Raw genomic sequence first — 10,983 nt, 5'->3', positions numbered from 1 at the left:
CATGATGATGAGACTAGCTCTACAGACAATTTAAAACAGAGGGACAGACGAGACTTCAGCACTCAGTGCCATAGCACAGCTTTATTGAACAACACTTTACAGAGGTGCTGATGGGAAATTGAGTCTCTCCCACTTTGAGAACTTTTAATGACACAGAGCAAACATGATCATTTAAGAGAGAATTGTCATAACCATCTCAAAATTAAATAGTTGTCATAACATTGATTAGTCATTGATTCATTCCAGGTTTACAGATGTTCTCTAGTAAAATCAACTACCAACAATTTAATTAAAATTAGACATAAATACAGTGTACAAGACAGGCTCTTCCTGTCACCATACAAGGAGCCAATGACAGTGAGCCAGGGTACTGATTATGGTACAATACAAGCCAATGCCGGGGAGATGCTTCTCTTAAAACACTGCACTGTGAACACACTTGAGCAAGTCAAAAACAAGGAACCTTTAGGAAGAAAAAAAAACTGGTAGTAGGCACTTCTGTTTTTACAGTTCTTCAAACTATTCTTGCACTTTGATTTGTATTCTCCCACTGGACCAGTATCAATTTGTCAAAGAAATCAAGTCATTCATATTCTATAGCCAAGCCTTGGTGAAAACCAACCAAGCAGACTGTTACCAAAGCAACCAGTCATTTATAGTCCCCAATTAAGAGTAATTAAAAGCCAAGAATGTTAATCAAACGTCAGCCGTGATAAGACAGGAAAAAATGGACAGAGCTCCTATGAAGGGATTCTAGCATTCGCATGACAGGCGGAATACAGTGTTCTACAGGTAACAGACACCTTTCAGCTACTCACCTTGGCTATGATGACATGAGCGGTGTAGATGGGGCATAAGGATGATGGTGATCACTCCACACAAATGTACACCTATCCAGTTATGTCAGATTTCCACGTCTTTTGTGTGGCCGGGCTATCTCTGGAAAGGGTGAAGTCTAGAGGTGGTTGTGGGGGCTGGGTCAATAACTACTCAATGTTATCACTATTGTGCACCACTAGTTCACTGATTACATTTGTACAACAGTTTCCAGTGAAGGTCCAGCCAACCAGAGACATGCCCTGCAAACACACACACATTCTCAGTCTCAGTAGTAAATAAAATACTGGATTCAGTGTATAGATCAGTGGCGGGAGGGGGGGGGGGGGGGAAATGATTATGGAGGAAAGCATTCATGGGTATGGCTGAAAGTGCCATACATCTAGACCTACTCGGGGTCCAAATCAATTCAATAAATACATCAAAGGAAGGTTTGAACTGAGCTGTGCTTCCTATGGGATTGTGGATAACTAGTGCACTGTCATTTTTTAAGGGAGCGCCTGGCAAGAGCCAGAGCTGGGTCTAGGGACTTGGTCATGCCAGCTAGCAGGTATGGGAGTTGTGGAAAGGAGGGGGCAGGCTTTACATTGACAGTCCCTTTCACTCGTTTTTCAGGCTGCCTCACCTCATCTCTCATTTCCTATATAAACACACAAAAGCACTGCAGTGCTTGCTTTAAAAGCCATGATTAAAACAATCTGAAACAAAACGAGGGGATGAACAAACATCGACAATTAGTGCTAGATATTATACAAAGTCTGTTGCTCTGCGCTCTTCTCGTCCACCTTTCCGTCTCCATTTCTTAACAGAACACTCTCTCCTCCAGTCTGTCTCCTTCAGAACACTCTCTCCTCCAGTCTGTCTCCTTCAGACCACTCTCTCCTCCAGTCTCTGTCTCCTTCAGACCACTCTCTCCTCCAGTCTCTGTCTCCTTCAGACCACTCTCTCCGCCTGCAGATCTCACTGGCTGCTGGGGGGAAGCTCTTGAGCAAGACAACTGTCGTCTTTCTCCTTTTCCTTCGACACACCCCCCCTCCCCCATCTATTATCCTTGCTCTCTTTCTCAAACAAAATTGGGTGGGTGGATGGGAAGGAAGAGGTTTGAAGAGGTGTGAAGGGGCGGGAGGGGGGGGGGGGGGGTTATCAGATGGGATGGGTCTCCCCTCACCCTGCCCCTGAGGTTGGTTGGAGCAAGGGGGTTGGAGAGCAGGAGGGGCGGTGGTGGAGCTTAGTTTCCACAGCAGGATCGGGTGGAGTGGGCATCCGGGTCCTGGAGGTTGACTCCCCTGTGTCTGGCTGCATGCGTAGGATTCTGGGTGTCTGTTTTTGGCATCTTTTTAGCTGGAAAATACAAAAGGTTTAGTTTAATCCAAATAGCCGTTGTTGTAATTGGGTCTCTATGTGTGCTTACAAAACTGCAAGTTATCAAACTATTTCTCGTGTAAGACCTTGTTTTAGCTTCCAAAAACGTAACCAGTGCAGACGGAAATGCAAGGTTCTCCACAGAGACTTACCTATGGCCAGGAAGAGCTCATTGACATTCATCGCTGTCTTGGCAGAGGTCTCCATAAAGAGTAGGCCTGTGTCTTCAGCATAGGTCTGGGCCTCCTGTCCAAACACACAGCAGGAACACACACACACACCATATATGGCTTGTGTTAGCAAGTACTGTGGCCATCATACCTCGAGACCTGGGTATGAATACTTTATCAGTGTTACCTCATACTCCACTAGTCTCTTCTCGGCCAGGTCAGCCTTGTTCCCAGACAGGGCGATGACGATGTTGGGGCTGGCCTGTCTCTGGAGCTCCTTGACCCAGGCTTTAGCTCGCTCAAACGTCTCCTGGAGGAACACAGCGGAGCAGGGGGAGCCCACACAGCAGGAGTGAGTAAGGGAGAGCCAGGGGAGAAGGACCATTGTAGACGGTAGGTAGATGGATACTTTACCGGCTTGGTGATATCAAAGACCACGATGGCAGCCTGTGCGCCGCGGTAGTACATGGGTGCAAGGCTGTGGTAGCGCTCCTGCCCAGCTGTATCCCAGATCTCAAACTTGACCGTGGTGTCGTCCAGACACACGGACTGCGCCAGGAATGCCGCTGTTAGAGGACGAATACAACACACCAGATCAACTGAGATCATGTTTCTTTCTCCCCCTCATTCTATTCCTTGCCATCATTTTCTCTTGTACAACGCTCCTATCTACTTTCTCACCTCCAATGGTGGTCTCTTGGAACTCATCAAACTGCCCTTTCACAAAGCGCAGCACCAGGCTGGACTTGCCAACTGCCATGTCTCCCAACAGCACCAGTTTGAACTGGCAGATCTTGGTCTGGGGCAGGGCGCCGTTGGACCGGCCAGTCCCTCTGGAGCTCATGATGGAGAAGCACGGGAGAGCAACAGGGACAGGGGGCGGAGTCTCCCAGGGGGCGGGAGCTCAGACAGCAAGCAATCTGGGATTGGACCAACTGTCAATCTCTCTATTTCTTCAGCCTTATCCCAGGAGTTTCTGTACTGGTCTTTTTCTCAAAGGCGTCTTTTTGATTCCAGTCTCTGTGTAGACAGACAACAGGATTTTCACATAACTGAATGAATGTGACACAGAAATTGGTATTGTTTGACCACTGGTCATTCATATTTTCCAACCTCAGGCGAAATCTGATCTAGACAGCCAGCAATCATATTTGAGTCATGACCTTATTCATTAGACTACAAATGAAACATTTATTCACACATGACATGTTGATGACAAGGTACAGATGATAAATGATGATTGTGTATGTTACAGCGTGAGAACTGTTTTGGGAAACAAATGAAGTCACATCATCACATGCATCGAAACGCTGCTGGAAATTCCTCGAATAATTGTCATCATCCGTGTTTCACTTCGCAACACAAGGACTGATACGTCTAGGAAACCTTTTCCACTTGTCTTTATATTATAGCTAGATACACGTTTATTTGATTTTATATCAGGGATATACATAGACAACAGTTCGCCAGCGTACGTAAATATCGCCATATGACAGCAGATAAAGACTGCTCGCTATCGTTGTGGACGGTACAACAACGGCATTCAGTACTAGTTAGCTACTAGAATGGGCTCCGCTGAGGCCATTCACTTTGGTTGGGATGGGGCGAACTATAGCGGCCCTGACTCATTTTCACTTATCTTTTGAATTATTTGGCATTAAGATAGTTTTACAGTGCACTTAAGAGGTGAGAAAAATATGAATAGTTACCTATTTCTGTATTGTTGTTGCTCTGCCGTGACCGTACTTACTAGCTGTTGACAATTCTTCAGTCAGCTGGTAAAATATTCGCTCACACACTTCCTGCAAATTCGCGCAGGCGCATAAACGCATTTATTGTCAATTGTCAGCTTAATTTCTTGTTTCCTTTATGTATAAAGCATGTAGGCGTAAATGTCTCCCCCAGAAAATAATTAAGATATTAGCCCACATATGTATTGGGCTATCTTAAGACTAGAGCACAACTGTAACTGCCACAAGGAAGAGGTAGTTGTAGGTCAAACGTGTGGCCTAGTCGATGGCAGGTGTAAATCCACCCGATATTTGAAATCAAATATTAATAACGCTACGTGAGTGATAAAATGCACATAGCTTCTAGTTTACCTCCAAACCACAAGGAGGCAATCAAGAGATTTGAGTAGAATCAATTGTGCACTGCCCTCTAACGAAAAACTCGCAGTCGCACGCTTGTAAACCTCTATGTTGTAAACAAACCAAAGGAATTATAATTTTTATTTAGGGATTCATTTCACGACAGTAGGCCTACTACCAGCTAAAGTAGAAACATAATGTCAATCAATAAATAAGTGACCGTTAGCAGCTATATTGAGGCCAGCCATGCCAGTCTCCAGCAAAAAAAAGCAAGGAAGAGACAGCGCGGTAGGTTTCAACCAAGCCCCCACCCCTCGCCCCTCGGCTTGAAGCAACGGCCCCGGTGGATGTAGGTGGTATTGCATGTACGGTTAGGTTTCCGACTCTTCCGGTTGTTTTTATTCTATTAACTCCATTCAACATTTACAAAACTATCTCCCCCAATAATTTTTGTTTGATTCTCGAACCTGGCTCATACTACTAGCTTTTTCATAGAATAATTTTTCCCGATTTTTGCTAAGTTTGAAACCAATCCGAAATGGGTAAACTAGCAACCCATTTATTTGCTTAGTCAATGAAAGTTGCCTGCAAATGTGCTGGCGGATACTAACAGGGCACGAGCACTAAAATTCACATTGGCCGATAGCCGATTTACATGAGCTCTCGGAGCTAGGGAAAAAAAGAGCCACTGTTTAAAGTTAGACAGGAAGACACGGAAGTGGAAAGATGGCCGCGTCCAGTCTCGCGATCTCGTTTGCCTCACTGCGCCACTGAGCACTTTTCATAGAAATGAATGGGGACGCCATCTTGGAAGACAAAAGTAGCTTACTCTAGTTATATTAACTCTATGGTTTCAACCCTGCAGAGTAGTTCTTTGGCTCTATGAAGACATCAGTGTCTGAAAGTTTGCGTTCATGTTGTTTTCCATACAGGTGCAGGGGACCAATGACAGCAGTGCGGCTAGCAAGGTGTCTGCTGCTGCACAAGGGTACTTTAAAGATGACTTTCTTAAATATTTTGTGTGCAAAGTGTCCAGACGAGCCCCTCTCATTAACAGGTCAGTTTGCACAACTGTACTATACCTGAACAAGATTGTGTATGTATTGTATGTGTATGAATGCATATAAAGAATACAAATATAAAAGTCCTTTAGGCAATTAAGATGTCTGTTAATTCGTCATTAGAGGCTACTACATTCGGTGGAAAGCTGTTGACTACTGTGTAAGGCAGTTTCTGCAGTCGACACAGCATTGCCTCTACAGGCAGGTAAGGTGTTTTCTTCCTGCAGAGAAAAGGTGCATTGTACTCTGCAATATTCTGAAACTAAATCTCAACTCTCATTCCTTCCTATCCCCCAGATTGTGTCCTTAGGGGCTGGCTTTGACTCCCTGTATTTCCGTCTGCATGGGGAAGGGGCTCTCCAAAAGTTGGTGGTATTTGAACTGGATGTTCCAGATGTTGCCAGGCGCAAGGCTGCACTGATAAAGGCTGACATTTGCCTGAAGGAGGGTTTAGAATTCCCATCAGCCGGTCTTGCAGGTAGGTCACTACAGCACACTCACACAGAGTACATGTGCCACAATGCCACTGATCCACACACATACAGTACAAGGTAAAAGTTTGGACAATGGTACTGTATGTGTGTGGATCAGAGGCATTGTCATACAGTCAAAAGTTTGGACACATGGGAAATGGGAAAATGTGTCCAAACTTTTGACTGGTACTGGACAGTATATATTTGAAAGCAAGAATATGCTTGGTGCTCCCTGCAGGGCTGGGAGCAGTGCGTGTGCATGGAAATAAATGAGTTCTACCAGGGTCTGGTGCCAGAGAAAGAGAGAGGGAGAGTGGAGACTCTTGAACCCTTTGATGAGTTTGAGGTTAGGCATTCCGAGCAGCCTCTTCATTCAGTCAAATACCACTTCATAATCTGGTTACCATCAGGATAACTCATGATGTTATCTCAAGATTGTGTGTGAGATACAGTATGCACAGTCCAAAGATAATTGATAGCTCAGTTTCCATGACTACATGACTACAGTTTCCATGACTTCCACGCCACTCTTTTTGCCCAAGAGTGGCACCAGAAATGTTCTCACTATTTCATCCTGACTGCTTGTAAAGGCTCGCTTACCAGCCACGCTGTGTTAAGACCGCCACCAGGTACGTATTTAATGTTACCTCAACAGCGTGTTTACATATTATGAAGCAGCGTATGTTAATAGGTCCAAAGTCTCCACTCTGTTCTCTTTCCTCCACAGTGTCTCCACTGCCCTCCCTGAGGCCAGTGCTTAGCCCTGAGTCCCTGATGGTGAGGCCTGTGTCTGGGTCGCCGTCTCTGGAGGGTCTGGGCATGGCCATCCTGAAAAGTGGTGATGTGAAATGGCATGATGTCAATCTGGAGGTCTGTGTTGTGTCTACAGGTGTTCGACTGTATCACACGGTAAATAACATCCCCGGTTGGGGCAACCTGGTCTATGGTGGACGCTCCTCCCCACTCCACCCAATCAGGAGCCTTCTTAAGGTGACATGTGACCTGCCTGACCCCACATCTCATGAGAACATGGCAACAGTGAGTCTGTCCTTAGAGGAGATAACATGCACTGGTATCCTGCCACCACAAAGATGGCGGCACACAGCAACCATGCTGAGGTACAGAGGTAGGCACAGTCTCAGCCATAGATGTTTCTCTGCTTCTTAGTCTTTTGTGGTATTGTGTTAGTGCAAACAAGTACCCCCCCCCCCCCCCATCTCCCTACAGGCCATGACTTCCTGTTTGTGTTTGGAGGAAGGAATGAGACAGAGGCCGCTTTAGGCGACGCCCATTTCCTAAATCTTAATAATCTGCATTGGACAGAGGTTTGTTACACTGCAGGACCTCATGGATACATGGGATCCACTTAAAGAAAACCACACTCTAAAAGAGCTGCCCATGTATGTTGATGTCAGTAGAGGGTATCCCACCCGAAGCTCGCCTCTCCCACTCAGCGTGTCGATATAAGGAAGGGGTGGTGGTGTTTGGAGGACTAGGCAGAGGAGGGGTACCCCTGGGGGACACAACCTTTCTGAGGCCCACGACCACAGGCTTCTGCTGGGAGAGCCTGGCGGTCCACCCCCAGCCAGTCCCCAGGTACACTCTGATGGCCACTCCGAAGCCCATCCCATTTCTCTATAGGTGTGGATCTCTGAGAGATTTGTCACTCATTTCAGATATTCTCACAATGCACACGTGATTGGTCAGCGGCTGGTGGTGGTGGGTGGGGTTTGGCTGCAGGCCGAAGGTGTTCCTGGTATTGCAGTCATAGACCTGATCACAGGGAGCAGTATGGAGTTTCAACTTGACACGGTAAGCCAGCGTCTGCCTCTTAAAACACTGAACACGTGGAATAACGGTGTGAGTGACGGCTGTCTCTCCTTGTTCTCTAACCCTCCTTCAGATGTCGGTGCCCTGGCCCCTCATGCTGCATTCATTCCGAGGAACCAACTCTGGCCCTGATGTGTGGAGGAGGCAACTGTTTCTCCTTTGGTACCCATCACAACCCTTGTCCGGTCATAGTGGACCTCCGGCCAGCTTTGTGAGCCAATCAGTACCAGGGGGCTTGGCTCTGTGAGATAATTAAGACCTTCACTACAGACTTAAGGTTGATCCTACCTGCAATCACAAAGCTCACAATAGACTCAACCTTAAGAGAGTGAATCCTACCTAGGTGATCCCCTCATTGTACACACGTACATGCATCGATCCAGATAAGGGTCAACATCCTGTACATTGCTTACCAGACAAGTTTTATTTCATATGACACCTCAGACTTAAAGTAACTCATATCAAAGTACTGCAATTAGAGAGAGAGGGAGAGAGAGGGAGACTTCATCATCCTAATCTTGTTGGGGTGTTTGGGCCGGCTTGAGTGGAGTGTAGGATCACTCAGTGTAGCGTCTGAAGGACTGGACCACAGGGCTGATGGCGCCCCAGTCCCCAGGTTTGCGGTACTCGCCCTTTTCCATGAAGTACTGACGGCCGCGGTAGTTGGGGTGTTCGTAGAACACCCACCAGCCATCAGAGACCTTGCAGGAATAGACTTCCCTCCAGCGGTACTTCTCCTGCACGGAGGGGCAGTCTTCAGTGGCCTCAAAGGCCTGTCCCTCAAAGTTTGCCTTTTCATATAGCTGCATCTTGTACTGGGTCCCACTGATCTGCATGGGGAGGATGGGGATGGGAGTGATGAGAGAAGGAGAGGTGTTGAGATTGGGTGGAACAGGGAAGGTGGTGGAAAGGGATTAGTAGTGTAGGGGGTTGGGAAATAATGGGGAGGGGAGGTGGGGTAAGAGAAAATGGGAAGGGGGGATATATAGGGAGACAACAGGTCACACCCACCAAGATCATTGTGGGATCCATGCACACATCAGTTATTGTATTAATCCATGACAAATAACATGTTTGTTTGCTGAAACTATATAATACACCAATGTTTCTTACACTATTTTAAGTACTGTTCTTCACATCCTGAACATCTAACACTTTTATTCCCCCTCTAGCCTGTACCATAAACGGTGCACTTTAAGCATTTAACATCATACTGTATTTGAAAACAGGACTGGTGGTGATGTGAAAGGGATGTTTGATTTGTCTCTGTGTACTTCAAGCACGCGGTCATCTCATGGCAATCAGTCCTATATGCTGCTATTGATTTTCATTAGCAAAGCCTCAAGGCTTTTGGTTCAAACCTCATCAATAGTCAGTGGCCTCATTGTCTGTCTATGCACAACAAAAGACTCGGACTGAAAGGTTCCAAAGTGAGGTACCACTATGAGTACCTTCTCTCAACTCAAGTGCTCATGGGAAATTCCCTCTTTGAATGTGTCCCACACCATTGCAGCTGTCACCATATGGTGCTGAATGGTACAGTCGGCCGACCACGGACCCTAAACTCACTGTAAAGGACAGGGCAGGAACGATCCGAATGTAGCGGGACTGTGAACCAGGACCAGATGTGAGTTGTGGAGGTAGTGGTTGACTTACAAAGTGGATGGTCTTGCAGGAGCTGAGGTGGTCGTTGAGGCCCATCCAGCGCTGATAGTCTGGGTACTCCCCTCTGGTCAGGACATACTGGTAGCCCGTGTAGTTGGGGCGCTCGTACACCACCCAGGCCCCACTCTCCACCCGGATGGAATTGCAGCGGCTCAGGTAGGCGTGGAAGTCGGAGCAGTCGCTGTCACACTCATAGCGACGGCCCTGGAAGTTCTTATCCTCGTAGAAGACGATCTGTATGAGCGACGTTAAATGCATTAGTCATGAAGACTCGCTAGTCCAGCTGTCAATGTTTCATTCACAATATGATAGCCAATGCTTCAGTGAAGTGACCATTTTTGTGTCTCTGCTCTGAACGTCTCCAAGTGGCAGTTTGTGTTCTTTCACACCAAAATTCTGAACCTGATATTACTAACAACTGGAATATCCGGTCAACAGCACATTCCTGTCCTGGCTGTCATCGTCAATCCAAAGCTGCTACCGTCAATCCAAAGCTGCTACTCACAAAATTATATTGGCAAATAATATAAACTATCACAATATGACTAGCTGTCGTTCATATCTATAAGTCACTCAAGTATGTGGATGTTGGTCTGCTCCAGTACTCTCCGGTGGCAGAGTAGGTGTCCCGTTACTCACCCTGCCCATTTTGGACATTGAATGTAGGTAGGCTTTGGTGTTGGTTCTGGTGGGTCTCCCTGGTTGTGTCTGGGCCTGCTTGCCATGCCCTTTTATATACCCAGCCTCTCAACGTTTATAAACGGAGGACGCAAGGGAACAAGTGCTTTGTCATGAAAACTAGATCCAAAAATTGAGTCAGTGATTCTAGTGCTATTCAGTTTTTCCAGAAAAAGCGAAGTGGGATTACGGTATAATGGCAGGGTGGTTAGAGTGCCCATTGACTCTCTGCTGCCTGGCTCCAATGCCCCCCTACTCACCTCAACCCCATACCACAACACATGCCAAGCCTGCCAGCTTGCCTCTACCATCCCCCAACCTGTGCCCACCACCAGCTCATGCCAATATGTAGCCATATGCATGGGCAGAGATGCACTGGGCTGCAATCTGCATTGCATGACTTGTGCTTGAGTATCTGTTCATTCATTCAAAGTTAAGTAGGACGTGCCTGGTTAATTACACCGACTCTTGAAGAAGTTTGTAAACAACATGAGCATCTAGATCTGGCATGAGTCTGCCCTGCCTCTGGGACCTATCAGTGCAGGGTCAGGAATCTGGGTTGATACAGAAACATCAGATTTTCCCTCAAAATAAATTGCACTGAAGTCAATTGGCCTTGAGTTGGCACAATGTTGTAACTGGGGTAGTAACATTTTCTCCTGTTCTGAGCCACGGTCCTGTCATCTACAAGGGTGTAATCTAGCATGGAAAAGGCAGTGATAATCAACAATCCAGAAAGTCCTCCATCCAAAAAGATTTTCTTTATTCATTTTCTCTTCAAGCAGAGAACAAAATGTGTGCTCATACAAACTATTGC

The 10,983-nt window shown here is 46.5% G+C and overlaps 3 protein-coding genes across 4 annotated transcripts; 1 reads left to right on the top strand and 2 right to left on the bottom strand.

Annotated features, from left to right (window-relative positions):
* Positions 1–54: 54 nt before the first annotated feature.
* rab5b (RAB5B, member RAS oncogene family) lies at positions 55–4,186 on the bottom strand. The gene is made up of 6 exons (XM_047046226.1): positions 4,079–4,186; positions 3,051–3,389; positions 2,784–2,935; positions 2,557–2,679; positions 2,352–2,445; positions 55–2,178 (listed from the first exon to the last, which is right to left on the bottom strand). Exons 2-6 carry the CDS (start codon positions 3,211–3,213, stop codon positions 2,066–2,068), a joined length of 645 nt encoding a protein of 214 aa, XP_046902182.1. The 5' UTR covers positions 3,214–3,389; positions 4,079–4,186; the 3' UTR covers positions 55–2,065.
* Positions 4,187–4,539: 353 nt separating this feature from the next.
* Positions 4,540–8,080, top strand: lcmt2 (leucine carboxyl methyltransferase 2). The gene is given in 9 exon segments (XM_047046224.1): positions 4,540–4,747; positions 5,392–5,516; positions 5,644–5,725; positions 5,818–5,998; positions 6,883–7,119; positions 7,409–7,589; positions 7,670–7,805; positions 7,897–7,931; positions 7,933–8,080. Coding segments are annotated over 9 exon segments (1,125 nt in total). The 5' UTR covers positions 4,540–4,705; the 3' UTR covers positions 8,039–8,080.
* A 299-nt stretch (positions 8,081–8,379) lies between these two features.
* crygs2 (crystallin, gamma S2) lies at positions 8,380–10,449 on the bottom strand. Of its 2 annotated transcripts, XM_047046228.1 has the most exons (3): positions 10,128–10,449; positions 9,480–9,722; positions 8,380–8,653 (listed from the first exon to the last, which is right to left on the bottom strand). In XM_047046228.1, exons 1-3 carry the CDS (start codon positions 10,143–10,145, stop codon positions 8,381–8,383), a joined length of 534 nt encoding a protein of 177 aa, XP_046902184.1. In that variant the 5' UTR covers positions 10,146–10,449; the 3' UTR covers position 8,380. The 2 variants fall into 2 exon arrangements, with proteins under 2 accessions (XP_046902184.1, XP_046902183.1); XM_047046227.1 differs by lacking the exon at positions 10,128–10,449 and having other exon boundaries at positions 9,480–10,088.
* Positions 10,450–10,983: the final 534 nt, after the last annotated feature.

The sequence above is a fragment of the Hypomesus transpacificus genome, chromosome 23 (genome assembly GCF_021917145.1).
Source record: "Hypomesus transpacificus isolate Combined female chromosome 23, fHypTra1, whole genome shotgun sequence".
In the NCBI taxonomy this organism is placed as follows: domain Eukaryota; kingdom Metazoa; phylum Chordata; class Actinopteri; order Osmeriformes; family Osmeridae; genus Hypomesus; species Hypomesus transpacificus.
The sequence above is the reverse complement of the archived record's forward strand: the minus strand, read 5'-3'. Positions and strand labels throughout refer to the sequence as shown.

Excerpts from the sequence above, each read along its gene's own strand:
- rab5b (XM_047046226.1), bottom strand. The coding sequence starts at position 3,213 with ATGAGCTCCAGAGGGACTGGCCGGTCCAACGGCGCCCTGCCCCAGACC. Across the intron at positions 2,680-2,783 it reads TCTTTGATATCACCAAGCCG|GAGACGTTTGAGCGAGCTAA; the intron begins GTAAAGTATCCA and ends GTGTTCCTCCAG. Across the intron at positions 2,179-2,351 it reads TGAGCTCTTCCTGGCCATAG|CTAAAAAGATGCCAAAAACA; the intron begins GTAAGTCTCTGT and ends TGTATTTTCCAG.
- crygs2 (XM_047046227.1), bottom strand. The coding sequence starts at position 9,746 with ATGCATTTAACGTCGCTCATACAGATCGTCTTCTACGAGGATAAGAAC. Across the intron at positions 8,654-9,479 it reads CCTGCAAGACCATCCACTTT|ATCAGTGGGACCCAGTACAA; the intron begins GTAAGTCAACCA and ends CTCCCCATGCAG.